This window comes from Tursiops truncatus, chromosome 3 (assembly GCF_011762595.2).
Source record: "Tursiops truncatus isolate mTurTru1 chromosome 3, mTurTru1.mat.Y, whole genome shotgun sequence".
In the NCBI taxonomy this organism is placed as follows: Eukaryota; Metazoa; Chordata; class Mammalia; order Artiodactyla; family Delphinidae; genus Tursiops; species Tursiops truncatus.
This window is the reverse complement of record NC_047036.1, coordinates 130111881-130139667: the sequence shown is the minus strand read 5'-3', so window position 1 is coordinate 130139667 and position 27787 is coordinate 130111881. Positions and strand designations below refer to the sequence as shown.

At 49.0% G+C, this 27787-nt stretch overlaps 1 protein-coding gene across 4 annotated transcripts in view; it reads right to left on the bottom strand.

Annotated features, from left to right (window-relative positions):
* The window catches only part of LARP1 (La ribonucleoprotein 1, translational regulator), a 57223-nt gene extending 38330 nt beyond the window's left edge, over positions 1–18893 (bottom strand). For 2 of the 4 annotated variants that reach the window (XM_019924788.3, XM_033853506.2), the window contains exon 1: positions 17973–18892. In XM_019924788.3, coding sequence (XP_019780347.1) covers positions 17973–18411 — 439 coding nt within the window. In that variant the 5' untranslated portion in view covers positions 18412–18892. Of the gene's footprint in view, positions 1–17972 lie in introns of all 4 variants that reach the window. The other 2 variants (XM_019924790.3, XM_019924789.3) reach the window with 2 other exon arrangements.
* Between the last annotated feature and the right edge of the window lie 8894 nt (positions 18894–27787).

Sequence of the window (27787 nt, the reverse complement as noted above, 5' to 3'; positions counted from 1 at the left end):
TCACCCAGTCCAACCCACGTTCCTTTCTGCATTCACTCTGGCCCTGCTGGTCTTTTTCCCATTGCTGGCCAGCTTCCACTAGGGATGTGCTGTGGCCTTTGGGGGTATCCCAGGGCAAACCCAAGTGGAGGGCTCTTCCCACCCCTCCCGGGCTTCCCCTTTGTACTTTGGCTAGTCGCAAACCCAAGCAGTAAGCTCTTGGAAACCAGCCGAGAGTGATGGAAAGAGCACTGAACTGGGCATCGGAGGGCCTGTATTTTAAACAATGCACCCCTGTACAACAGCCTCGGTCAGTAGCTTCCCCTGCGTGGGCCTGCTTCCCTCAGCAAAAGGGTGGTATGCATGCACATGTGCACAGGGTACGTGTGAATTCTGGCCGGGCTCAGTGGTCTCAGATCAACTCCAGGTGCCTGCAGGAGCAGGGGCCTCGGGTAGAGAGTGGGTGTGCGCGTCTGCCAGGCAGCAATGTAGTACTGGTCAGCTCCTTAACCTTTCTCACCAGGAAAATGTAACCTTCCTTTACCAAGGCTGCTTTGAGGGTTATAAGCAACTTTGAAAGCCTATGTTTTTAAGTGGGGGAAAAAATTTGGCTCACAAAATATCATGATCCCATTTTTTTTAAAGGTGTGTGTATATATACAAAATATACATATGTGTGTGTCTGTGTGTGTGTGTGACTCACAAAGAAAAATCTAGAAATGTGCTGTCCAATACAGCAGTCGCTAGCCACATGTGGATACTGAACACATGTAACGTGGCTAGTCTGAATTGAGAAGTACTTTAAGTGTAGAAGACATACCAGATTTCAAAGACTTAGTAGAATCAGTAATTTTTTATACTGACTATATGCTGAAATGATAATATTGTGATTATCCTAATATTGTGATATTATTTAAGTTGATTTCACCTGTCTTTACTTTTTAAAAATGTGGTTACCAGAAAAGTTTTAACTGTATACACGGCTTGCATTGTATTTCTATTAGGCAGCACTGATCTAAAAGGATATGGTTGCTCAGTAGTATTTCTGGTGGCTGGTGGAACAGATTATGAAGGGATTTGTTTTCTCTTCGCTAAAACACATTTGGACGTTTTTTCTACAATGAACTGATGCTGCTTGAATAAGGTGAAAAGATTTCCCCTTCGAAAGAAGTTAAAAGACCGAACACAAGGACTTCCCTGGTGGGTCCAGTGGTTAAGAATCCGCCTTCCAATGCAAGGGACCCAGGTTTGATCCCTGGTCAGGGAACTAAGATCCCACATGCCGCAGGGCAACTAAGCCCGCGCACTGCAACTACTGAGCCCACGCGCTGCAATGAAGAGCCCTAGTGCTGCAACTCAGACCCAACGCAGCCAAAAAGTAAGTAAATAAATAAGACCCAACACATAATCGTATTTTCCATCCGCTTTGACAACCCAGAGCCAGAGAACCTCCCAATGCCAGTAGAGAGCAGCCCCCACCCCTCCCACTGGCCCAGAGGCCATGCCCGAGAAACCACAAGGTCAGCAGGGCTCTTTCCAGCAGGCTGCACGTGGCCTGACAGAGCTGAAGAGGAACATCTCTGAGGGAAGTGGGGCCAGGGCTCCCCAGCAGGATCAGAAGTTCCTGGGCCTGGCTCACACTCACTGAGGGTGGCCAGGGCAGGCAGAGCTGGGACCTCCAGGCTGGGCCACTGGGGCCCACACAGATTCCTGCTGTCTGAAGATTATGTGGGTCCTCTCTCCCCAAGAAAGTTTTTCAGGTGAGATACGTATACTTCTGTGGTCTGGGAGAATGCAAAGCCAGACGGTAAGTCAGTCTGCCGTGAGCTGGAATCCCAGCTGCTAACAAACCACTATGCAGCCTTGAGCAAATTACTGAACCTCTCTGAACTCCTGTTTTCTGGTCTGTAAAATGAGGATCATGACTGTAGCAGCTGGATCCCACAGGGATGTGAAAATGAACCAAGATCATGAACAAAATGTGTGTGATGGCTCAGAAGTTAGTTAATCACGGGAGACGTGGAAGCTCTCAGGCAGTCTGGCATGGCTCCCTGGGCCATCTGTCTTCAACAAGGCAAGCTACCCATGAGGCAGGTTCTAGAACACCTGGCTAAGCCCAGGGACAAGATAAAGGCACATCAGCAATGGATGAGCAATGCACTCATGAGCATGGGATCCAATCCCTTCATACAAGTCGTGAGAAATGAATGTCCAGCCAGGAGAAATGTGAGAGCGGGGCTGAAATCAGAACATGGATCTCCAGACTTCCAGCTCTGGCAGCTTGCTCTGACCCCACCCTGAAGTTCTTACCTGAAAGTTTCCAATAAGAAGTCAGGAATGGAAAACTGTGACCAAGAGAGCCCATGTCGGGCTCATTCCCTATCTCCAGGCCTCCCTGTGCCTGATGCCATGCTGTTCACCCACACGCTCCCTCCACCTCCACCCCGGAGCATGGAACCTGGGAGAGGCCAGGGGAAGCAGAGAAAACACTCATACTCCTCCGGGCTCTGGGGCTAAGAGACCCAGATCCAGGGGAAATATACCTGCCTGCCTCAGGCCACCCTTCTGATTAATGGACACAATACAACTGATCTGACTTCTGGACAGTACGAGAAGAGAGGAGCAAGTAAGAAATAGCAATCACAAAATGCCCTCTTTTAAGTGGCCTAGTCTGGAGGAGGGGGGACAGGACAGGACACTAAGTTAGTTGGATGGCCCAAGTCACTACGCCATCGTCTGTTCCTTTCCATATCTTTCCTGGATGCCTGCCGAAGTCTCCGAGGCGCCTCCCTGCAACTAGCCGGGCCTCTTCCCGCCCCGACCCCAGTCCACTCTCCACAGAATGGACAAACCCTAAAGCAGAAGCCGGATCATGTCACCTCCTTCCCTGCTTTTAGAACAGCAGCCAAACTCCCTAAGCTGGCCTCCAAAAGCCTCCGTGTCAGTTGCTTGGAGAACTCTAAATTCATCACCACCTAGTACCTGCTGTTCCTCCAGGCTAGAGTGCTCATCAGCAGGCTCCTTACCAACCCCACCTGGCTCACCCTTAGAGGTATTCCCCGACACCCTGATTGAAGCTACCCTCACCCACACAACGCCCAACACTTCTCTATTAGTTTGTTTCTTTCACAGCACTCACCACTATCAGAAACTGCCAAGTAGTACTAGAGATGGTGGCAAACCGACATTCCTCCCATTGAAAAGCAGGGCCCATGTCCCCTCCCCTTCATTCTCAGCAGGGTCTGTGGCCTCTACCAACATCACGTGCCAAAAGTGATATTCTGCCAATGCTCAGGCCCAGCACCTTAGAATACTGACCACAGCTACTTCCTGTCTCTTGGAGCAGCTCTCCGGGAGCCCCAAGCCACTATGTAGTAAGTCCTACTACTCTGAAAACACCATGCTGGAGAGGGCACCTGAAGGCACTCCAGTTCTAGCTGAACCCAGCCATCTCTGTCAAGGTTCCAAACATGTGAGTGAAGCTGTGGTGGGCCCTGTATGTAGACCAGGACCTGCCTGCCACCTCTATCACTACCACAAAGAAAAGAAGAATCACCTGGCTGAGCCCTGTCCAAATCCTGCTCCATAAATCAGTGAATAAAAGGGCTGTTTTTGATATAACTAGTAGCCTCCCTTTCCCCACCCGCAACCCCCCAGTGAAGATGGCCGTGTGTCCTGCCCCCCATCCACCATACATGGTGGGGTATCACTCCAAGACCTTGCTTCAGACATGTAAGCTCCCCATCCATTAAACCACTGATGACTCTGTTGCTGACTCTGGGATCCTTCTTCAGTCTTGAAGCTGGGCAACAGAGGCCTTGAAGGCCTCCAGGGTGCAGCCCAACAACCAGCAAAGAAAGAAAGATCTGTGACAGGCTAGTTAATCTTCAGTCTTAGCAAACACCAAAATTACAACTAACTGCTGAACTACCATCGACAAAAAAGACCCAAAACAAACAAAAAACAACGCTGGAACTTACCAAAAAAGATACCCTACATCCAAAGACAAAGAAGCCACAACAAGATGGTAGGAGGGGCACAATTGTGATACAATCAAATCCCATACCTGTCAGGTGGGTGACTCATAAACTGGAAAACAATTATACCACAGAAGTTCTGCCATAAGAGTGAAAGTCCTGAGCCCCACGTCAGGCTTCGCAGCCTGGGAGTCCGGCAACAGGAGGAGCCCCCAGAGAATATGGCTTTGAAGGCCAGCGGGGTTTGATCTCAGGATTCCACGGGGCTGGGGGAAATAGAAACTCTACTGTTGGAGGGCGCACAAAAGGTCACATTCGCACCAGGATCCAGGCTGTTTTTGGGGTGATTTGTTAGGCAGCAACAGATAACCAGAACTACCTTGCTGGTTTACATTGTCACCCCACTAGAATGTAAACTATGTGGGCAGGCCCCTTCTGTCTTATTCCCATCAGTATTCCCATGGTCTAACACTTAGTAGGTTACTGAAATAAATGTGTTAAATGAATGATTTTCACTTTGGTGGCAGCCAAGTTAGTTCCTTCCAGGCAAACAAAGGTTAGGCTCAAGCCCTGGTGCTTCTCTAGATAAGCCTGAGGACTCTGAATACTCAAGACAATCTCTCTAGGGGAATTCCCTGGCAGTCCAGTGGTTAGGACTCTGCACTTCCACTGCAGGGAGCACGGGTTCAATCCCTGGTCAGGCAACTAAGATCTCGCATACTGCGTGGCCAAACCCCCCACCCCCCCGCCAAAAACAGAGACTCTAAATGAAATAGTCCTGGGCTATAGTGCTCAGTTTGGCTCAAATAAACCTCTTAAAAAAAAAAAAAGACAATCTCTCGAGATGGGCTGGCTTCCCCTCTCACTGACCTTAGTTGATACTTTGACCCTGGCCTCCACCAGTCCTAGGTTCTAAATCTCGGGGCCAGAAGGGGGTTCTCAGCAACTGCCCAAACTAATGAGGTACAGAACCTCCTCAACAACATTCCTGCCAAGGAATGAGCCACCACTTTTTGCACGCTGCTGGGGGCGCTCAACAACTTTCTGGGGCAGCTCACCTTGGCCCAGAACTTCCCAGAAGCCTAGGGCAGAATACCCCATGCCTAGGTAGAAGAATCCCACAGCCTTGGCCAACCTCTTGGGGATGACACTCTAAAGCTGGTCCAATCAGGTGGGGAAAAGCAATCCCCATTAGATAAAATCTTTCTCAAACTAGTCTTGACCTCTGATTTGATACATAGAACTTAATCCTAGTGGGAAAGGACCTTGAAAGGTCTTCTGGCTCGACCACTTTCATTTACAGAAAAGAGAAAGAAGTCCAAAGAGGTTCAGTCAGTCACCCAAGGTGTCTTAGCAATTGAGCCAAACATCTGGGACTAGAAGGCTGGTCCCAAATTCTCCTGCCCAGAGTTCTCTGTCCTAGGGCTCACACCTGTGGAGAAGCCTCTTTGCAGTGTCTGTTGCCCCAGAGGGAATTCAGTGCTCCAATGAGCCTTAGTTCCATTGCCCAAAGAGCAGGATCATGATGCACAAGGCCTCTAGCCAGCATCTTTCCCCTTTCCACCCGAAACACAGTAACATCTGCCTTAGCTGCTCTCATACCTGAAGGGTGTTTGAGCTAGAAAGGGCCTTAGAGATTGCTATCAAGGATGTTACACCCATTTCACAGATGCAGGGAGTGGAGTGAAGTCTCACTGGGGCCTAACATAACTGCAAGCTCACACCTTAGCATTCAGACAGCTTTCTACTGCTGCTCTGGGGCCTCAGGCCACAATGCCCAATGGTGTTCTGTCTCCCCATCACACCCGCTCTCCATCAGAGAGGTGGGTACGGAGACCCCTCCAGGGACTGCATGCAATTCCTGCCCTTAGCCTTAAAGTCTTCCCCACCCTTTACTCTCAAATTCTTCTCGAATAAGGATGCTCTCAGCTTGTGGGCTGGACAGACTGCTGTCCTCTCTCCTTTGTATGATAAAATACACAAAGACTGAGCCCATAGGCCCGATGCAGGCATCCTCATCTAAAGGGAGCTAGATCCTGACACTGGATAGTAGTCATAAAGGAACAGAGGCTCAGTGTGGCCAGGTCTTCTCGTTTTTTTTCATAACAGCTTTACTGATATTATTCACATACCATGCTACTGACCCATTTAAAGTGTACAATTCATTATTATTATTATTATTTTGGTATATTCAGAGTCTGGCTTTTAAAAGAGGAGCTGCAAATCTCCAGGTTTCCAGATACATTTTCTTGATTTTAAAACACAGATGATTACTTTCAACTGTTTTTATTTATTTTTTATTTTATTTTATTTTTATTTTTTGCGGTACACGGGCCTCTCACTGTTGTGGCCTCTCCCGTTGCAGAGCGCAGGCTCCGGACGCACAGGCTCAGCGGCCATGGCTCACGGGCCCAGCCGCTCCGCGGCATGTGGGATCTTCCCGGACCGGGGCACGAACCCGTGTCCCCTGCATCGGCAGGTGGACTCTCAACCACTGTGCCACCAGGGAAGCCCTCAACTGTTTTTGAGTGAAGGGTAATCAAACGCTGTCAGCAGGCTGAACTGGAATTGAGGCAGTAAAGGGAGTGGATACCCATTTGTAACTTCTACCTTTCAGGACAAAAGCTCTATCATGGCTTTTGTGTCTTATTTACCCCTGAATTCTGGAGCCTGATACGTAACAAGTACTCAAAAATTTCGGAATGAACAAATCTAGGAAAGTACTTTGCAGATTTACAGCTGCAGAGCCCTACAGGAAACTGCCATCCAAACTCTTTAAATACTATCACCATGTCAAGGAACCCAGTACCTCCTGTGGCAGCTGAATCTGTCGGGGACACTACTGAAAGTTACTACTTGACCAGAGCCAAAACCTACTGACCCTCCACCTCCCACTTGCCATCAGAGCTTTAGCTGTAGGGCCACTTGAAGCAGATCTGTTCAAATGCTGTAGTTCAGAACAACCGGCATTTCCACCCACCCCAAGCTTTGATTCTCTGGGAAAAATAATCCTAGTTTCTTCAACCATCCCCTCCCTCTTCACAGTAAGGTGCATGCGTCCCAGTGAGCAGCCACCTCTTGTGTGTTCCTGATTTCCTGTCTCCCCCCACACTCCCCAGAAGCAGCATCCAGCCTCCCACACCCAACCATGTCCAAACTCCACCCCTACACTCGGCTCCACTTTGGACAAAACCTAAACTAGGCTATTCCATCCAGATAATTGGCTTCTCTTTCTTGTATCACTGTAAAGATATATGAAGAACAGGAAAAGCGCAGACCTCCACTCCCCAAGCAAACCCAAAGCTGCAGAAAGATACCAAACATGGAGCAGGAAGGTTTCACTTCAAAGCACCTGAGGGGCTCCCTGGTGGCGCAGTGGTTAGGAATCCACCTGCCAATGCAGGGGACACGGGTTCGAGCCCTGGTCCGGGAAGATCCCACATGCCGTGGAGCAACTAAGCCTGTATGCCACAACTACTGAGTCTGCGCTCTAGAGCCCGCGAGCCACAACTACTGAGCTCGCGAGCCACAACTACTGAAGCCCGCGCGCCTAGGGCCCGTGCTCCGCAACGAGAGAAGCCACCGCAATGAGAAGCCTGCGCGCCGTAACCAAGAGTAGCCCCCGCTCACCACAACTAGAGAAAGCCCGCATGCAGCAACAAAGACCCAACGCAGACAAAAATAAATAAAATAAAATTTTTTTAAAAAGCACCTGAGCTGTTCTCTCACAGACATTCTACCACTAGGGCACTCTCAAGTGCCACAATATGGGCTTCTCATGCAGGATTATAGCCCCAGTGATTCCTTAATTCCCCTTCACTATGGAGTTGTGTAACAGCCTAGGGCAGGGTAGGAAGAACTGGCTCTAAGTGACATGGGCGGCTTTCCTGTGTATGCTCAGGACCAAACAGCAGGGATAAGGGGCAGAGAGGACCCAGGAAGACACAGGAAGCCTGGCTTTAGCACTTGAGCTCTATTGGCAAATTGAAGACCTGGGTCAAATTCAAGACCTCGAAAGAAGAACCACCAAACACTCTTACGATTATCACTTACTATTTGCCAGGCTCTGGCTGAGCACTCCCCTTCCCCTAGCTCACACTCAGTGATCCTACGACGTGGGTACTCCAGATGTAACTCCATTTTACTGAAGCCCAGAAGTTACCAACCTTTCCAAGGGCACTCACTTGGTAGGTGGCTTGGCTAACTCAAACTGGATGACTAACTCCAAAGTCGACATTCTACCACCCAATATGCTATTTCTTCCTCCAGAGGAAAACAAAATCGGAGTAAACCCAAGAGACACGGGTTCAAGTCTCAGCCTTGCTTTGAACTGACTGTGATCTTGAGCAACTCTATTTCCTTTCTGGGCCTGAAGTACCTAACCTGTAAATCAATGGTTTAGATTCAATGACTTCTGGGGTCCCTTTCAGCTCTAAATACTCCTTCTCCTCTGAAAGGAGAGAAAGGAAATCCAAGCCCCTGAGGGCACAGCAATGGGAACAGAGTTGATAAACGGGCATTGGTCAGGGTAAGCCTGGCTCCCTAAAGCCCAGTATTCTCAGGAACTCACTACAGCAGCCCATCTATGGGCAAATGCAAACCCACTGTTAGCACAGGTATAAAAATGGCTGAATTCAGCTGAAGGGAGGTAGCTCTGACGGGAAGGAAACCTTGTGCACGTAGCTATCTCTGGAAAAGCCCACAGAGCCAAGCTGCAGAGAGGCTGGTGGCAGGCAGCCTAGATGTGGACCTAGAAGTCCCACCACATGGGTGCTTTCCCTGGTGGAGGTGGGGATTCCCGTACGGAAGCCTATCCCCCTACCAGGGCCGCCTCCTCTTTCCAGCTAAACGGCTGCAGCAGCGCAAGCAGGCTGGGGCTCTTGGCTTAAGCATGGACTCAGCCTAGGCCAGTCCATCAGCAATTGTGATTCTCCCAGGAACTGAAACGCATTCCAGATAATCTGGCCTTCTGAAAGGTCAGAGGAATCCCCCACACTGGAGCTGCTCCCTATCCCTTAAGGATGACAGCTGATAACTGTCCTAGACATACACTTCAGGAAAGACTCGGAAGTCTGCTCCCTTTGTAATCCAGGAACCTTGCCCCAAAGGATCAGACAGGAAACCCCAAATCATCTATTCTTAACCTAAGAGGTTCTGCCACGTGGCAAAAGCAATCTTTCAAAAGCAAAAATCTGACCATGCCACTCCCTCACTTAAAATCTTCAAAAGCTCCCTACTGCCTTCCAGTTAAAATGAGAATTTATACTACTGCCACAGGGAGTTACTCAGTTCTCTGAACCTCATGGCCTTTCCTCAACCAAGACAGCTCTCTTTCCAGACCTTTTCTCAGATAAGTCCTACCTGTCCTTCCCATTTCAGGTTAGCCACTGCTTCCTCCAGAAGGACTTCTCTGACCTAGACTGAACTGGGTGCTCCCTGCTGCACTCCCAAAGAATCCCACAGCTTTCTTACACAGCACTTTCCATTATGGATTGTGAGTGTGTGTGTTCTTTGTCAACACAGATTTTTATTATTCACTGTGGTATTCCCCTATGCCAGACTCAAAATGTGAATGATGCTGTTAAAAGTACGAGATTCATTCACTCATTCATTAAATGTTCACTGAGCTGCCTACTGTGTGCCAGGCATGCTTAGGTGCTGGGGATAAAGCAGTGGTCAAACACCAAAGACCCTCATCCAATGGTGATAAAAGCTAAGAAGAGGGCTTCCCTGGTGGCGCAATGGTTGAGAGTCCGCCTGCCGATGCAGGGGACACAGGTTCGTGCCCCGGTCTGGGAAGATCCCACGTGCTGCGGAGCGGCTGGGCCTGTGAGCCCAGCTGAGCCTGCGCGTCCGGAGCCTGTGCTCCGCAATGGGAGAGGCCACAACAGTTGAGAGGCCCACGTACTGCCAAAAAAAAAAAAAAAAAAAAAGCTAAGAAGAAAAATGAAGCAGGGTAAAGGGATGGGGATAGACAGTATGGGGTGCAGGCTTGCTATTTAATATAGGGTGGTCCGGGAAGGCCTCTCCATCTCAATGAATGGAACAGGAACCTGAAGAAAGTGAGGGTGTGGCCCATGCGGCTATCTGGGGGAAGAGCATCGCAGAACAAAAGCCCTGAAGCAGGAGGGTGCACAACATGCTCCAGGAAAAGCAAGGACCAATGTTGTTGGAAGAGGAAAGTGGTAAAAGATGAAGTCAGAGCTGAAGGTCAGGGCAAGGGGACGTCTGGGGAGCCAGATCAAGAAGAAACGCTAAGGACTCTGAATTTTACTCCGCTATTGAAGCCATGAGAGGACTTTAAGCAGGAGTGACAGGAGACCAGTTCAGAGGTTCCTGCAACCTTCTAGCTGAGCAGTAATGGTATGTGGACCAGGCTGGCAGCCAAGGAGGTGGTAAAAAGAAAGCATTTACCTTTGGTCACAGTTTTTTGGAGCCAAAAGGATGTAATGGTAAATTAGATGTGAGGTGACAGAGAAATAGAGGTGCCAAGAATGACCCCAAGGTTTTTAGTCTGAGCAATCAGAAGGACAGAGCTGCTTATTAATCTCTCCTGAGTCTCACTTTCCTCATCTGTGAAGTGGGGATAAAAAGAGCACCTGCTGAGCAGGTTACACAGGATAATTGCAATATCACTATTACTTATAGTGGGGTTATCAGGAGTTTCAGTAAGCTAGGGTATGTGGAAAGGAGAGCAAAAACCAGAGCTCAGGCGGACCATGCATCCAGATGGCTCCTGGTAACTGTGGGACTGAATTCAGTTCCTCTGAAAAGCTTAGAACTTCATTTTAAAGGAAGGAAGAGAAAAGGCTACCTGGAGTTGCTGGAATGTATGTTCAGACGGGAAGGTGGTTACCACAACAAGCTTGGAGGGTTATTACAAAGTACCCTGTACACAGGCCTCCGATGGAGGGGCCATCTGGGTTTACCAATAGTACCTCAGATTCAGGCGGTAAAGCCCCTCACTGTATGTCAGATTTATGTGGTCGGCTTTACAAAATTCATCAGAAAAGCCCACATACCTCACCTTCCACACCGGCTTTGCCAGTCCAAAGGCACAGTCAAAGGAAAAGTGCCACATCAAGACTGTCCCTCTGATTCTGGGAAAGTCCCTCATGGAGATACCGTAGGCTATCTGCCACGAAAAATTGGCCAGTTGGCCCGGGTAACTATTACATAGCACTGCTTGACAATGAAGTTAACTCCAGATTATCCATCCTCACTTAGGAAAGGCATGGATAACCCCTCAGAATGGGTAATTACCTCAAACTACATATACAGTTGACCCTCAATAACGCGGGGTTAGGGCGCCAACCCCCAGCTCAGTGGAAGATCCATGTGTAACTTTATAGGTTGTGCGGGCTATCTGCTGTTCCTCCTTATCTGCGGTTCTGCATGAGCATGGACTCAACCAACAGTGGAGAGTGTAGGACTCAACCAACAGTGGAGAGTGTAGGACTGAAGTATTTATGGAAAACAATCCACACGAGTGGACCCATGCACTCGTGTTGTTCAAGGGTCAACTGAACCTGGCTTTGGAATGCATCTTCTGGAAGCTAAACCACTTACATCTATCTGTGTGGGACATTTTAAGTCATGAACTGGGCTACCCCACAACGAGGTATCAATTTGATCCTCAAAACAACCTCAGCATAGGGGTTACTCCCATTCTGGGAACAAGAAAACCAGCATGTTCTGATTTAAATCCCATCACCTACCCCTGTGCTCCTTCACCTCGCTGTTTCCTGTGCTTTCATTAGCCAGTTATCAAAACTTATTTTCTTTCACAAACCCCCAGCAGGAAAACTGTCCTCTCTCCTGGCCACTCCCTTAGATCACTCTGGACGAGCCAGGGAGGTCTGTGAGCCCTCTGGAGGCCCCAACACCCTCATTACCCCCTTTTAGGTTGTCTGGGATTTTGCAAACAGGGGCACTCCCATCTGCCAAGCTCTGCGTGGTAAAGAGGTTTTTGTGGTTTCAGGTCCACTATTCCGCCTCCTCTCCCTGCCCGACTCCCACAGAGAGGGAAAGAGTGCTGAGTAACAGCTCTAAAATACTTACTCTAGCCTAGGTCCCACTGCAGACAGGGGCTGGGTCAGCCAAGAAAATCCCCCCTCCACTCCGCCCCCCAACCCTGGGAGGTTCACAGTTCAGGACTGCTGAGACTGCCCCCTACCTGCCAAGGGCCTAGGACCACCTCCAAAGCACCTCTCCCTCCCTAACAGGCACTCATTTCCCGGTTAGGGTAAAACTCAAACTCCCTGCCCAGAACAGGGGGCAGGCAGCTGAAGGTTCCTGGAGAAGGCCTCCTTCCCTTCTCCCCTTCAGAGGGTGTCCTAATTGCGTGCTTTCTTCACAAGAGAAGAAAGTGATCTGAACTACAGGAAAAGAGCTTCAAGCCCTCGTTTACCAAGCCCAACCTAACAGTTATTTGCCAGAGGTGCACAATATAACCAGCTATGGAGTTTAAAACAAACAAAAAACAACCATAATGCCATTATCACCCTTGACAAATAATTCCTTAATATAATCGAAACTGATCAGTTATCCTCAATTGACACCAAAATTTCTTCTTATAGCCTGTTTGTTCGAATCAGGATTCAAACAAGATCCACACGAGGCATCTGACTAACGTCTCAACTCTTCATCCATAACAGTTCCCTCTTTTAAAAATGTTTATTTTTTTAACTGAACGTGATGTACAATATTATATGTTACAGGTAGATAATACAGTGAGTCATGATTTTTAAAGGTTCTACTCCATTTATAGTTATTATAAAATATTGGCTATATTCCCTGTGTTGTACAATACATCCTTGTAGCTTATTTTATACATAGTAGTTTATACCTCTTAACCCCCTACCCCAATATTGCCCCTCCCTCCTTCCCTCTCTCCCCACTGGTAACCACTAGTTTGTTCTCTATATCTGTGAATCTGTTTCTTTTTGTTATGTTCACTAGTTTGTTGTATTTTTTTGAACGCCACTTATTTATTGACAAGATAATCTGTCTTGTAGAATTTCTCACATTCAGAAACTGGATAACTGCTACCTCATGGTCAATCAATGCATTCCTCTAACCTCACAGACCTATGGTTCTATTAGGTGTGGGTTCAATTTTTATTTGGTGGAGGCAATTTTTATAGACAGCACTGTGTACTTTCTATTACCACATTCATTGTAAGGCACTTAATGCCTGGTTGCTACACAGGTTGCTCTGATATGAACCCCCAAGCAATTGGCTCAGGTTCCTGAAGCCAGAAGAGTATCTCCAGCACTCACAGAACCTGGATTCAAAACTGGAGTTCTTAACCACTATGGCAGATACGAATATACACACTTAAAAAGCTTTGCTTTGTAAAAATTGGGAATTACTGTTGTACACCTGAAACTTACATAATAATAATAATAAAAGGCTCTGCTTTGTTTTCTTTTGTGGGGAAGGGGTTTATCGGAGAAAGTGTTTTTGATACTAAAAAAACTTTGAAGACATATTCCAATTCCCTCATTTTACAGATGAAGAAACACAGGTACAGAGAAAGTATGGGGGTTGCTAGTGTCCACAATGCTGGACACAAGCAGAATTACAAGTGAAATGAACACTACTAACAATGGTGATCATTTATTATAGCTAGCACTTATTAGATGCTCTGTACCTGGCATTAAGCTAAAGGTTATGCTAAACATCTTGATTTTCACGACCCTATGAAATAGTTACTACCATTACTCCCATTTTGAGGAGGAAGGAACAATGGTTTAGAGAGGCTGAGTAATTTGCCCAAGATTGCACACCAAGTTAGAAGCAAAGCTGGGACTCAAAATTACAGACTGTGTAATTCCACCCAGTCCACTTCTAGTGGTGAGGAAGGAAGGAGCCAGGGTCTGAAGTAGCTCTGACACCGTGAGGTCTTCATGCAACGAAGACTGACTGATCCACATGGATGCCCCACAGAGTACAACCAGTTGTGGGGTTGGTGGGGGAGGGAAGATGGGAAAGGGCCCAAACCCAGGAAGAAAACTGAGACTGGGAGTGGAGGTTTATTTGGGGCCAGTTCAGTGTGGTGGCAGATTCCTGGGGTTGCCATGGGTTAGCTGGGATTATAACCCTTTTTTATTTTGTGTCACCAGTTAGCTGCACTTCAAAGAGACACAGAAAAAAATGATGCCCAGAATATAAATATTCAAGTCTCAGGCCCTGCCCCCGACTTTCCTCTAAAGAGAAATGAAGAAAAAGATCACAGTACTGGTGTTTCCTTACTACACAAAGTTAGAAGTGTCAGACAATCAACCCACTGATTCCCTGCTAGGGTTGCTGGAAGCTTGTGGGGATGATATGCTCTCAAGTCTCTACCTACTACATGTACACCAGCCACAGCAAATTTTTAGTTCAGTTAGGCTCGCCTTTCCCCACAGCCCTGAGAGCACGTGAACACTCCACCAAAAAGCAATCTTTACGAAAGGCAAATAAATTAAAACTTATTTTTAAAACATTCATCATAACACATTCCAAAGAAAAAACAGCCAATTACTTGGGTCATCAACCTTTAAGATTATCCATACCATGCCCTTCATGTCTGTGGATAAGCAAAAGCCCACTTTTAAGGAGACAGATCCCATATGTTTCAGGGAGTACTAATACAATGCCAGAAAAGGAAAGTACAACACTCTCCAACACCCTCATTTTACAGGTGGAGAAAACAGAGACCCAGAAAAAGTCCCAGAAAATCCCACAGTTTCAGTCTCCCAGACATGGTACAACAGAAAACACATGCCAGGCACCAAGCTAAATACTTCACACATATCATCACAGTGAATGCTCACAATAGCCCCATGAGGCAGATACATAATTTAATTTCTAGAATACAAATGGAGAGGCTGCGGCACAGAATGGTTCAGTAGCCTGCAGGAGGCACAGCTAAGCAAGTGGTTGAGTTGGCATTTGAACCCATGCAGTTTTGGTCCCAGAACCTTTGCTATGTATCACTTCTTTTCTTTTTTTTTAAATTTATTTATTTATTTTTGGCTGTGTTGGGTCTTCGTTTCTGTGCGAGGGCTTTCTCCAGTTGCGGCGAGTGGAGGCCACTCTTCATCGCAGTGCGCGGGCCTCTCACTGTCACGGCCTCTCCCGTTGTGGAGCACAGGCTCCAGACGCGCAGGCTCAGTAGTTGTGGCTCACGGGCTTAGTTGCTCCGCGGCATGTGGGATCTTCCCAGACCAGGGCTCGAACCCGTGTCCCCTGCATTGGCAGGCAGATTCTTAACCACTGCGCCACCAGGGAAGCCCTCACTTCTTTAACTAAGACATCTTGCCTCTCTCATACTTAAAGAGTTGTGGCTAAGATAAGGAAAAAATATTTAATGTTTTCAAAATATTCTAGGGGAAAAAAATACAAAAAACCAAAATGCAAATCCCAAGATTTAAAACTACTAAGACACAGAAGCTTAAACCAGACCAGAGAACCCCGCAAGAAAGGGGGGATATAGCAAAACATCTTTTATTACTAGTTACTGCATGTGTCCCTTAAAGAACTAAAATACTAGCATCTGAGCCAAAAGGAGAGCTAAAAATAGGCATTTGCAGCAAGCTTTGGAAAGCTTTTGGCTTGCTTATGAGGCACCCAAAACATATGCATCACAGAACACAAAATTTCCCAAGACCACACTGTCATTCCATCGGTGTCTCATTTAAACTTGTCCAAGCTGTAAATAAAATCAGGGCTGGAAAAGGGCCTTAGTGATCCACGTAAACTTCAAAGAAAGTGCCACCATCTACCCTGACCACAAAATTCTCCCTCAAAAAGCATCCAAGCCCTAACAACTGGCTTAAACAGAAAAGCTACTGAATTCAGAGTCTGTCTGTCAAAGACTATTCTGCAAGTTCAAAACCAATGAGTAGACAAGACACTTTCTTACCTAACAAGAACAGAGTAAACCTACCGGACTCAGAATTTTGCTGTGGGCACTTAAAGCAAGTTGGCTTTTCTAAGAACTCAGAGGTAAAGGCGAGCGAGATGCCAGCCAAGCTGTCCTCTTCCAACGATCAATAACCCCAGTGATGCACCCTATCAAGGGCCCCTGGACTTGCACAAAATGCCAGCTCAAGCACCCAATACCACCTGATGTCATGCTGATGTAAAACCCACAAGGTAGGTTCACCATTAGCTAAGCAGCAGCAGCCAGAGTGAGTAGCCCCATTTAAACTTCTGAGGAGTGCTCTCTCCTGGGCACGATTATACCTCCTTGAGTTTAAAGAGGGGGGAAGGACCAAAGAGTGTCTTAAAGTTGCTATTCCTCCCTCTGTGGGTGGATCAGGAGGGATTTGCAAGAAAATGGAGGTTTCAGCACTGCCCTTTGCATAAGAGGGTTCTGGAAGGAACGGGGGGAAGGGGAGGAGGGCAAAAGGAAGAGAACACGGTTTGAGGTACTATTAGTAAACGCCAAATGTCCCCTCCTCCAAATGAAGCAACCTTAAAAGAAATAAAAATTACAACATGCCATTTTCAGAATTCGCTGTTCTGGTTCCCCTAGGACTACAAGGGATTCTATTCCCTTGAATGTAAAGGCATTAAGCTTCCCTTTCCCCATTTTGATGGTTTAAACCAGTCAGCCTCAACCAGCGCTACAGAAGGGGAGGAGTTTTGAAAAACCAATACGGCTATGGCCACAGGCCATCATTCTAGCTCCAAGCGTGTTTTAACACCGAACCACTACAGAAAGACCCTAAACCGAAGAATCCAGCACCACTGTGCCTATACGCGCCGGCAAAGGGAGCAGGGCGGGCGCGCCCCCTACCAAAGCCGACGATCTATTTTTGGCAAAGGAAGGCCGAGCCGAACCTCCATATTCTGCACCGCCTCTCTCCCCCCAGCGCCACTGACAACGCTCTGCGGGGACTTCCCACCTTCCCCAAGAGGCCGGGTCCAAAAGGACCCAAAGCCGAGAAGGGAGAGGGAGGGCGCGCGGAGCGCCGGTCGGCAGTCACATGCCACTCGCCGCGCGGGGTGGCACCACGTTGTCCCGGCTGCGGAGGAATGCCGGGAAGGAGGAACGCGCACTCACACCCGCGCACACGCACACTCCTGGCCGCGCCGCCCGCCCGCACCCGCCTTCCACCCCGAGCGCCGAGGCGGGCCCCGAACGCCCAGGCCGAGCGGTCGCGAGCAGCCCGCGGGTCGGCGGCGCGGCGTAAGACGCCCAACTGTCACCCGCCCGCCCTCCCGGCCCTGCCACTCCCTCCCCCGCCGCCACACGCCCCTCGCGTCGCCGCATGCCCCCTTACTCGCCTCACATTTCCCCCTCACTGGATGCCCCGCACGCTCTCCATTCGGCTCCCTCTCAAGACGGAAGGTCCCCAGGATCAGGGAGGGAAAGCACCGAATTCAATGACACGTTGGGTTTCCTCTTCTCCCCATTCTGCCCGTAACCGACCCCTGAACCCATCGCCAATGGCCATTCTACCACCTAATACTATCTACTCGAGAACAAAACTTGTTAACTTTTAAATCCCGAATCTGTGTGGTCGGTATGAACTCATTGCCGGGCGTTTTGCTGCCTATGACATATACTTATTAAACATTTACAACATGGGGACGATCGCAACGCTACCAAAACGAGAAGCATGGGGCGGAGTGGTAAGAGGGGGCTTCCCCAGGAAGGTTCAGGCTGGAAACCGTCTCTTACACTAACATGCGGCAGGGGGAGAGAGCCCTTTTCACCGAAACCAGCGCCCACCCTCTCCCCGCGAGGTAGGCCCGGACCACGCCGTTGCCCACTAACCGCTGCGGCCCAGGCGGTGGCCGCAGCCTCCCGGAGGCCGGGCCCTCTGGCAGGGGCAGGTTCCTGAGTGTGCTGGGGGACAGGGCACGGCGACCCGAATGAGCCAGGAGATAATAAAAAACAAAAACCCCGAGTCACCACGACCAGCGGCGGACCCCCGGGCCCTGGAGGCCGCTGGGGGAGGGGACGCCTATGTCCCCGGAAGAGGCCCCGGACCCAGGATACCAAACAGAAAGACCCACCTGGAGGAGACTGTCCGTTCACGGTGGCCAGGACCGGCGGCAACGCGTTCTTAGTCCACGGGTTCACCTTGGGCGGAGGGGCCTCCACGAAGTCTCGGCGCCCGGCGCCTGCGGCTCCGGCAGCTCCTCCGCCAGCGGCCGGCTCGCCGCCGCCGCCCTCCTCCCCGTCGCTGACGGCCGGGCCCTCGGCGCCAGGCGGCTGCGGCGGCCGCGGGCTCTCGCGCTCCAGCTGCCCTGTGCCCTCCTTGTGTGGCTTGGCGCAGGGCGGCCGAGGTCTCCGGGCGCCGCCGTCCGGCTCCCCCCCTCCGACGTCGTTCGCCCCGGGCTCGCCCTTGCCCTCGGACGACGGCGGCGGCTTCTTCCTCACCAACCCCCCGTGCTCTTCGGCCTGCAAGAGTGGGGCGCCCCCCGGCAGCAGCGGCTCCACCTGAGTGGCCATCTGCGCGCCCGCCCCCCCGGAGAAGCCGGGCGCGCCCGAGGCTGCCTCCCCCGCCTCGAACTTGGCTCTCCGAGCGCCCGCGACGCCTTCCTCCGGGGCGCTGGGCCCCAGTCCCGGCGGAGAAGGGTCGGGGTTCACGCTAGGCGCGGCTCCCCTCCGGGTCGGATGCAGCCGCCGTAGATCCAAGGCCCGCTGGCCGGGCGGGGGGGGGGACGAAGGCCCCCCACTATGCGGTCCAGGCCTCCTCGGCGCGCGTCCCCCCCCGCCCGTTCCTCGCAAGGCGTCCCCACCCCGAGCCTGGCAGGCTTCTCGTCCCGTCCCTCCCTCCCCCCCGCCGCCGGGGCGGCCCGGGCTTCCCGGCTCGGGGGCTGCAGCAATATGGACGGACGGGGGAGAGGCGCGGCGAGCCGAGCTGACCACGCGATCCGCGGCAGGCGGCGGGCGGGCGCGCGCCTCGCGACGCAGCGGGCAAGGGGAGGGGAAGGCGCAACGGGGCCGCGCCCGCCGGAGCGGGCAGTGGGCGACGGGAGGGCGAAGGCGGCGGGAGCGCGCGCGCAGGGCCTCGCAGCCCCGCCCCTTGCCCCGCCCCTCGCCTCCGATTCCTCGGCGCACCTCGGGGCTGGTGGGTGAGGGGTACTCAGACCTGACGGGGGCGAGCACGTGCCTGATGCAATTCGGGAGCGGGCGGGGGCAGCGAGCCGGGCAGGAGAGAAGGGATGGTAAAGAGGGGGAAGTGTCTTAAAGAGCCAGCGCGTGAGAGCGGCCGCAGGTGGAGCACATGGGAGTGGGCCACGCGGCCGGCCGGGCCTGCTCGCGCTCTTTAGGTTGGCTGCTCCAGATTCCGAGAAAGGAGCCATTAATGTCACCCTCCACTTACAGGATGATGGAGGTGGGTGCTAACAGCTCCCTGGCGTCCCGTGGGCCTGCCCCTTGCAGGCCCCGCCTGAGTGACCTTGGGCCAGCCGGCCTTACCTCCGCGGACTGTGCTCGGCTCCTCCCAGGCGGCCCCGGCCGGGACACTGCCCGGAGTTGGTTTCGACGCCCGGCCTGGAAGGCGGGCCCTTAACCCTTGGGGGCATTGGGCGCCTACGAAAATGAACGGGAAATTACCAACAGACCCCAACCAGGCCAAGCATCGAAACCGAGTATTTATGGGCAGAAAATTTTTTTCTCAAGTGTATTTCATTTACGAGGCTTGCTTGGGGCGGAGACGAAGAAATAAATGCCCGATTGGGACCCTGGAGAGAGATTTTATCCTGACCCTGGTTCTGCCCCTTACCAACTCTGCAGCAGCTGGGCCTCAGTTTCCCTAGTGTAAAATGAAGGAATGGTGTATGACAGGAGTTTCAAATTTTAGTACACATTCAATTAAATATTTACTGTAGGGGTTCTAGGAAACAGAGTTTGGAAATAAACCAGACTTATAATTTACATTCTAAGGTGGAGAAAGAGACAGTAAAACAACTTAAGTGATAAACAAGTGCTTGTCTCATAGGTTAGCCTAGATCAGCTACTTTGGATGATGAGGGAAAACCTTGAATGCAGATTCCAAAGCATTTGGAATCAGGCATGTCTGGGATTGGACCCAGAAATCTGCATGTCTAGCAAGACCCCTTGGGTGCTTGTGGTCCCACACTTCACTTGGAGAAGTCCTGGCCTCTGGCTGGCTGTGATCCCACCTGCTTAAGACATAACAGCCTAAAGTGTTAGCCATCTCCAAAAGAAGGATTAGAACACCCGACCTGCTGGATAGAGGATAAAGCTTATTAAAAGGCTTCCTGAAACTGCCCCCAAGGGGTGAGGCCAGTTGTAGGGTTGCTGTAACAAGGACTACTGGGGGAGGGGTGCTCCTGGGCACAGCCAGGCAATCTGATGTTTAATCCCAACTCTTCCCTAACATGGCCTCCACACCTTGGCCAGCTCGCAGCACTTCCCTGGGCCCTCCCTTCCCTGGTGGAAAAATGGGGGTAAATTAAGCTTGACTTGCTTCTACCGTCTCAGCTTTTGTGAGGAGTCAAGTGAGACAATGTCAGTCAAAATGCTGTGTATGTTATAGAGACTGAGGCCACTGCTTCAAAAGAGATACCAAGGAAGCTAATGATTAAAGGGATCTTGATGAATTAAAGCAGGATTCTTCATAATTACATTATATATACCCTTGATCAGAAGGTAAATTATTGTACATTGTCACCAGAATGCACTATTTTTTATTTTATTTATTGATAAATATTTCCTGAAGAGGATCCACGTTAGAACCTCTCTGAACTTTTTAAAAGGGGACATAATGGTCATTGTTGGTCATTCTTTTCTATATTCCTTTTATTTTTTATTTTATTTATTTTTGGGGCTGCGTTGGGTCTTTGTTGCTGTGCACGGGCTTTCTCCAGTTGCGACGAGCGGGGGCTACTCTTTGTTGCGGTGCGCAGGCTTCTCATTTCGGTGGCTTCTCTTGTTGCGGAGCACGGGCTCTAGGCACGCAGGCTTCAGTAGTTGTGGTGCACAGGCTCAGTAGTTGTGGCTCGCGGGCTTAGTTGCTCCGCGGCAGGTGCGATCTTCCCGGACTAGGGATCAAAACTGTGTCCCCTGCATTGGCAAGCGAATTCTTAACCACTGCGCCACCAGGGAAGTCATTCTATATTCCTATAATTGGAGGTAGAGGGGAGAAGTGCCCCCATACACTTTGTGAGGGGACCAGGACTCTGTGGGGACAAGTAACTTGTTCATGCTACCCAGTATTCAGTCTGAGCTGAACGAGCACCACCTGGCCCTGTGTGCAGGCTGGAGGGGCACTGAGATCTTCACACCCTGGGCCTGCCGTGCCCCCAGAGAGGGGCTCCTAAACACTCATGTGCCATTTTACAGATGGGCGAACTGGGGCCAGAGAATGTTAAGAGAAGGTAACCTGCATGAGACCACATCTTAAACTGAGGCTGTTAGAGTGGAAAAATGAATCTTAATGATTACTCAGTCCCCTTGTTTTTCAGGAAACTGAAGTTCAGAGAAGTCAAGTTCCTTAACCAAGGTCACACAGCTAGTCCATGGCAGAGTCAGGTCTCACACCTGAATCTCCTGATCCTAAATCCAGTAGCTTCTTCTACTGGAAATGATGGAATTGCAATTTGAATTCAGTTTTTTAAAAATTAATTAATTAATTGATTGATTTTTGGCCGCATTGGGTCTTTGTTGCTACACGCGGGCTTTCTCTAGTTGCAGTGAGTGGGGGCTACTCTTTGTTGCAGTGCGCGGGCTTCTCACTGCAGTGGCTTCTCTTATTGCGGAGCATGGGTTTCAGTAGTTGTGGCACGCAGGTTCAGTAGTTGTGGCTTGCGGGCTCTAGAGCACAGGCTCTGTAGTTGTGGTGCACGGGCTTAGTTGCTCCGCGGCATGTGGGATCTTCCCAGACCAGGGCTCGAACCCGTGTCCCCTGCACTGGCAGGGGGATTCTTAGCCATTGCGCCACCAGGGAAGTCCAGTTCTTGTTTTTTTAATTTCTGACCTGCTGTGGCATTCTATATGCATGTGTTCAGTTCTAAATACTACTAATGACCAAATTGTTCAGAGTAGCTACTTTTATTAAGTAACTACTACATGCTAAGTTCTATGAGAAATACTTGACATACATTATCTCATTTAATCCTCACATTAACCCTATGAGATAGGTATTAATTTTTTCCACAAATATCTATTGTGTCCCTACTATGTGCCAGGCATTGGAGCTGTTATTATCTTTGTTTACAAATGAAAACAACTGAAGTTCAGAAAAAGAAAGTAAGGTGGGTGCCTAGGGTCCCAGGCAGCAGCTAACTCCCAGGCCTGTTTTTACCTCCCATACCACACTGTAAGGCTGCCCCTCTTCCCTCCATTGCCATATCCACAGGTATTTATGAACTCATCAAATACATAGGACTGGGTAACATACTAAAAAAGTTGAATCCTGTCTCTCCAAAAGGTAATTTCTAATTGGGGGGAACCAAGTAATTAAGCAATAGGTGACTTCAAGCCAAAAAAGAAGTTGTTAAACAAGATATGCTTTAGGCAGAAAGCAACATGGATCAGACTAACATTTTTTTTTTTTTTTTTTTTTTTTTTTTAGCCACGCCGCACAGCTTACAGGATCTTGGTTCCCCGACCAGGGATTGAACCCAGGCCCATGGCACTGAAAGCACCAAGCCCTAACCACTGGACCACCAGGGAATTCCCAGGAGCAGACCAGCTTGTGCTGTGCCCGTGGCTTCAACACATCCTAGGCTTAAAACTCACAGACACACAGAGAGAGAAAATCAAACTTAAAAAATAAAAATTATAAAGTAGGTCCAGGGACTTCCCTGGTGGCACAGTGGTTAAGACTCTGCACTCCCAATGCAGGGAGCCTGGGTTTGATCCCTGGTCAGGGAACTAGATCCCACATGCATGCCACAACTAAGGAGCCCTCGAGCCGCAACGAAGGAGCCCACCTGCCGCAACTAAGACCCAGTGCAACCAAACAAATAAATAAATAAATATTTAAAAATAAATAGGGACTTCTCTGTTAGCACAGTCGTTGAGAATCCGCCTGCCAATGCAGGGGACACGGGTTCAATCCCTGGTCCGGGAAGATCCCACATGCCGTGGAGCAACTAAGCCCGTGTGCCACAGTTACTGAGCCTGCGCTCTAGAGCCCATGCGCAACAACTACTGAGCTCGCGTGCCACAACTACTGAAGCCCGTGCGCCTAGAGCCCGTGCTCTACAACAAGAGAAGCCACCACAATGAGAAGCCCACGCACCGCAACGAAGAGTAGCCCCCGTTTTCTACAACTAGAGAAAGCCTGCGTGTAGCAACAAAGACCCAGCACAGCCAAAAATAAATAAATAAATAATAAATTTAAATTAAAAAAAGAAAAGGAAACGTTTGCTTTAAAATAAATAAATAAAGTGGGTCCAAATACCTATTTATAATTATGTGCTTGTTTGCTCCTGGTGCTGACAACTTCCTAAAGAGATACAAGGAGGCTGAATGAGGGACTAGAGACAGAAGACCTGGTTTATAACCCGGTCCCGTCTCTGGCTTTGCTGAATGAGTTGGGGCAGCCTCCTGAGCCTTCCTGGGCTTCCATTTCTCTGTTCACAAAACAGGAAGCGTAATACCTGCCCATTGAGCTTATGGGTGTAAAGAAAGATACAGTTTCCCTGAAACTATTTTTCTGGGGGGAACACATGTAAAAGGGGGATGGTTCCTTTATCTGTGCTTGTTACCTGTGCTTGGTCTTGGTCGGAAGGAAAATTTAACATACTTGGACATTCACTTTTATTCCTCTTTGAGTTTGATTTTCCAAAGAAACTTTTGTTTCTGAAAGAACTTGGGCCGTATCACTTATCTTCTTCTGATACCAGGGGCTTCTGGGCTTGAGGCCTCTTTATACCAACATGGAAGAGTGGGTGGAGAGGGGAGGGGCATTGGCCAAACAGGGAGGGGCACTGGCCAAACAAACAGTATCAGCTAGAGAGTGTTTTCCAAAACCTGAAGACTTTTGGGCCTTATGGCACATGCCAAGAAATTTACTTCAGTTCACAAGAGCCTAGATCTCCTCTTGTCAAATAGATGCAAAAAGCAATAGTTCACATGTAAGGGGGCTAAGGAGTAGGGGAGGGTACTGACTGTTCCCATGATACACGGTTAACCCTCAGGGCAACCCTTTTCTGTAAGTGTGATTATCCCCATTTTACAGATGAGGAAGTAGGCTCAGGGACCGCCCAAGCCATCCCACGAGGCTGGTAAAAGAGGAGGACAGATTTGCAAAGAAGGTCTGATAGAAAATCAACTTTTAATACGTTCACCACTGAGTTCGAGACAGGCACCATCCCACGACTCTTTCCACGCCATTCCACCTACACAGCCTATTCCCCCAGCCCCACTCCCCTCCCTGGTATTCCTGCACTGTCTCAAGTGGTCTCCTGATGTGCTTCCCCACCAACTAAATTCTCCTCCCTGCCATGCAGCCTACCACACTGCCTGAGCCAATTCTCTGGCTCTTTGATTGACGGGCCCTGCCTCTGCTTAAAATCTCCGCGTGCACATCCCTGCCTGTCCTACTGCCTTTAGCCACACAGGCCTACGCTCCAGCAACAGTGGACCACTCACTCTTTGTTTTATTCTTTCTTTCGACAAATATTTATTAAGCATCTATAATGTGCCAGCTACTGTCCAGGCCCTGGACATGGAGAGGAGGGCAAGACACACATTCCCTGCCTTTAGGAAGCTCCCATCTAATCCCCTGTGGGTCCCATGCTTTCCTGCCTCAAGTCATGTTATTTCTCTCACTCTGACATAGCTGTGAGGTCCTGAGCGTGAATCCCAGCTTGACCACCTCATGACCTCGGGAAAATATCCATCCTCTCTCTAAGCCTCAGTTTCCCCATCTGTCAATTGGAGATGATAATACTACTTTCCTCACAGAGCTTCAGTGAGCCTTAAATGAGAGAATGTGTGTAATTTAAAAGCACAATGCCTGACACATAGTATATGCTAAGTAAATATTACCTTTCATTGCTTTAATTATTGCCAATGATGGCTTTCCATTTCCACTTGTCCAGAATTCTACTGGTCCTTCAAGGCTCAGCACAAAATGCCAACTTCTTCACAAAAATCTTATTTAATCTCCATAGTTCGAATAGATTTCTCCCCTCTCTTAACTCCTAGTGACAATTTCCCTAAAGCATTTACTACCTTCTGTCTTCAATTATGATTACTTATAAATATGCCTCATCCTCCATCTAGATTATAATATATTTCTTGAGGGCAAGGATTATACCCCATTCTTCTTAGTGTTGCTTATAGTAACCATCAGTGCTACCTTTACACAGCTAGCCCCCAGTATGTTTTCTGGACAAAGGAATGATTGAATGAACGATGCAGGATCACTCCTGATCACATCAATGTGTTGGTAACCAAAGCAACACTGTCAAGGGCCAAGTGCTAAATTTTATATATTTATCTATATATAAACACTTAATATATATGTACTTAATGTATAATGCATATAATAAATATATTTATTATATATAATAAATATAAATTACAGATATACTTTCAAATGATAAGATATAGGGCTTCCCTGGTGGCGCAGTGGTTGAGAGTCCGCCTGCCGATGCAGGGGACACGAGATCGTGCCCCGGTCCGGGAGGATCCCACATGCCGCGCAGCGGCTGGGCCCGTGAGCCATGGCCGCTGAGCCTGCGCGTCCAGAGCCTGTTGCTCCGCAACGGGAGAGGCCGCAGTAGCGAGAGGCCCACGTACTGCAAAAAAAATAAATAAATTTTTTAAAAATGATAAGATATAATACAAAATGGGCTAACTTTTGCAAGTAGAAAAAAAAATTTAAGTCTAGCAAAGCAAAACCCACATATAAGCTCACAACCCAGAGGCAATCATAGGCAAGTTGGTGTATTCTAGTCTGTTTTCTGTTTGTATTTTACATAATTGAGATCATACTGCCCATTCAACAGCTTTATTTTTTGCTTTTTTTCCCCCTTAACATTGTATTATGAGTATTGTCTCCACATCGTGGCAAATCCCCTCCACATAGTCAGTGAGGTGTCATCTATTGAGCACCTATGGTATGCCTTACCTCACAGCAGCCCACCTTCTATTTGTACCACACTGCATTTCCCAAAGGGCTTTCACAGAGAGAGGACAGATGTGAATGTCCCCAGTTGGCAGCTGAAGAACTGAGCCCCACAGAAGTTCAGTGACTTGCTCCAGGATTCTGGGGCAGCAGAATCAAGATCAGAGCCCAGGTCTCTCCCCTCCCATTCCAGACCCCTGCATCACACCACAGGAAACAGAGATAGCACACATTGAAAACGCAAAACTCTCATAGCCAAACGAAGGTAACCATGTTTAAACATTCCAGGGTCAAGAAACATCCAAGTTCATGGGGGCAGGTGGGAATCAGCAGTCAAAATGAAGGCAGAAGGCAATTTTCTTGGCAACATGATCATAACTGAGCTCCAGGACAGAAGGGCCCTGAGCTAGGGACTGGAGTAGAAACAAGACAGGGCAAGACAGGATGGGAGGGGAGTTTGGGGGAGAATGGCTACATGTATATGTATGGCTGAGTTGCTTTGCTGTGCACCTGAAACCATCACAACATTGTTAATCAGCTTTACCCCAATATAAAATAAAAAGTTAAAAAAAACAAAAGAAAAAAGAAAGGGCAAGACATGTTTTCTGCCCTGGGGAACAAAACTCCCCACACCAGCACACTGTTCTCTTCACAGACCACTTGCCTGTCCTTTACATATGGCACAGAAAAAAGGGCAAAGGGTTTGGGGTCAAAGAATTGGGCTGAAGCTCAGGTTTGTCCACTTCCAAGCTGTGTGATATCAGGCAAGTTACTTCACTTCTCTGAGCTTCAGTGTCTCCATCTATAAAACGGTGAAAAGGGAAATACTTGCTTGATAAAATTCAGAGAACGTTAAATGAACCAGTATTTGTGTAAGGGTGTTATAGTCCCAGCTCTGCCACCCACCGCCTCTGTAACCTTGGGCAAGTTCTTTCACCTCTCTTTGCCTCAGTTTTGTCATCTGTAAAATGGAGATGATAACAGCACCTACCTCTTAGGGTTATTGTGGGGACTAAGTAATTTAATACTTGTAAAATGCTTAGAACAGTGCCTGACAAATAGTAAGTGCTGAATAAATGTCTGTCATTATTAAAAAGGCTAGTGGTCACTGGCATAGAGTCAAGGCAACCATTCTTCAAATTTCATGAAGAAAGCAGAGCCAGTGTTACGCTAATTATAGATAAGGAAACTGGGGCTCAGAAATATTAGGTATTTATCTGACTCACACTGCTAGTTGGTGGCTGCTCCAGGACTTCTAAAGATTCTAAATGCAATGCCTTCTCCTCCAGATAACATTCTAGCTGTTGCAAGCTGCCAGCCCGCTGGCCAATGTCAGCCCACAGCATGTTTTGTTTGGCCCACACAGTATTTTTTTTTTTTTTAATTGAGTTTAACTGTGATTAGATGGGCCCAGCACACACTAGTGAGCCTCAGGTCCCAGCCTCCTCTGGTGTTTGTTACTCCCAGCCAACTACCCTCATTTAGATCTCTGCACAGGCTGATGCCATGCCAGTCACTAAATACATGGTACAGACAAGTTCAGGAGACTAAAGGGGAGGCAGAGAGGAGCACAGGCCAGAGGGACGGGGAAAAGGCAGTTAGGGAAGACTTCTTGGAGGTGGCTGTACTTGAGTTAGGACTTAAAATTGGAGAGTGGGGATTGTTTAGATTAAAAGGGAGGGTAGGAGGTAAGGCAGATTGATTTGGCATTCGGCGACCTTCAGGGATGTTTATGAGTTTCCCCGCCAAGACTTCCTCAGGCCTTTTCCTTGG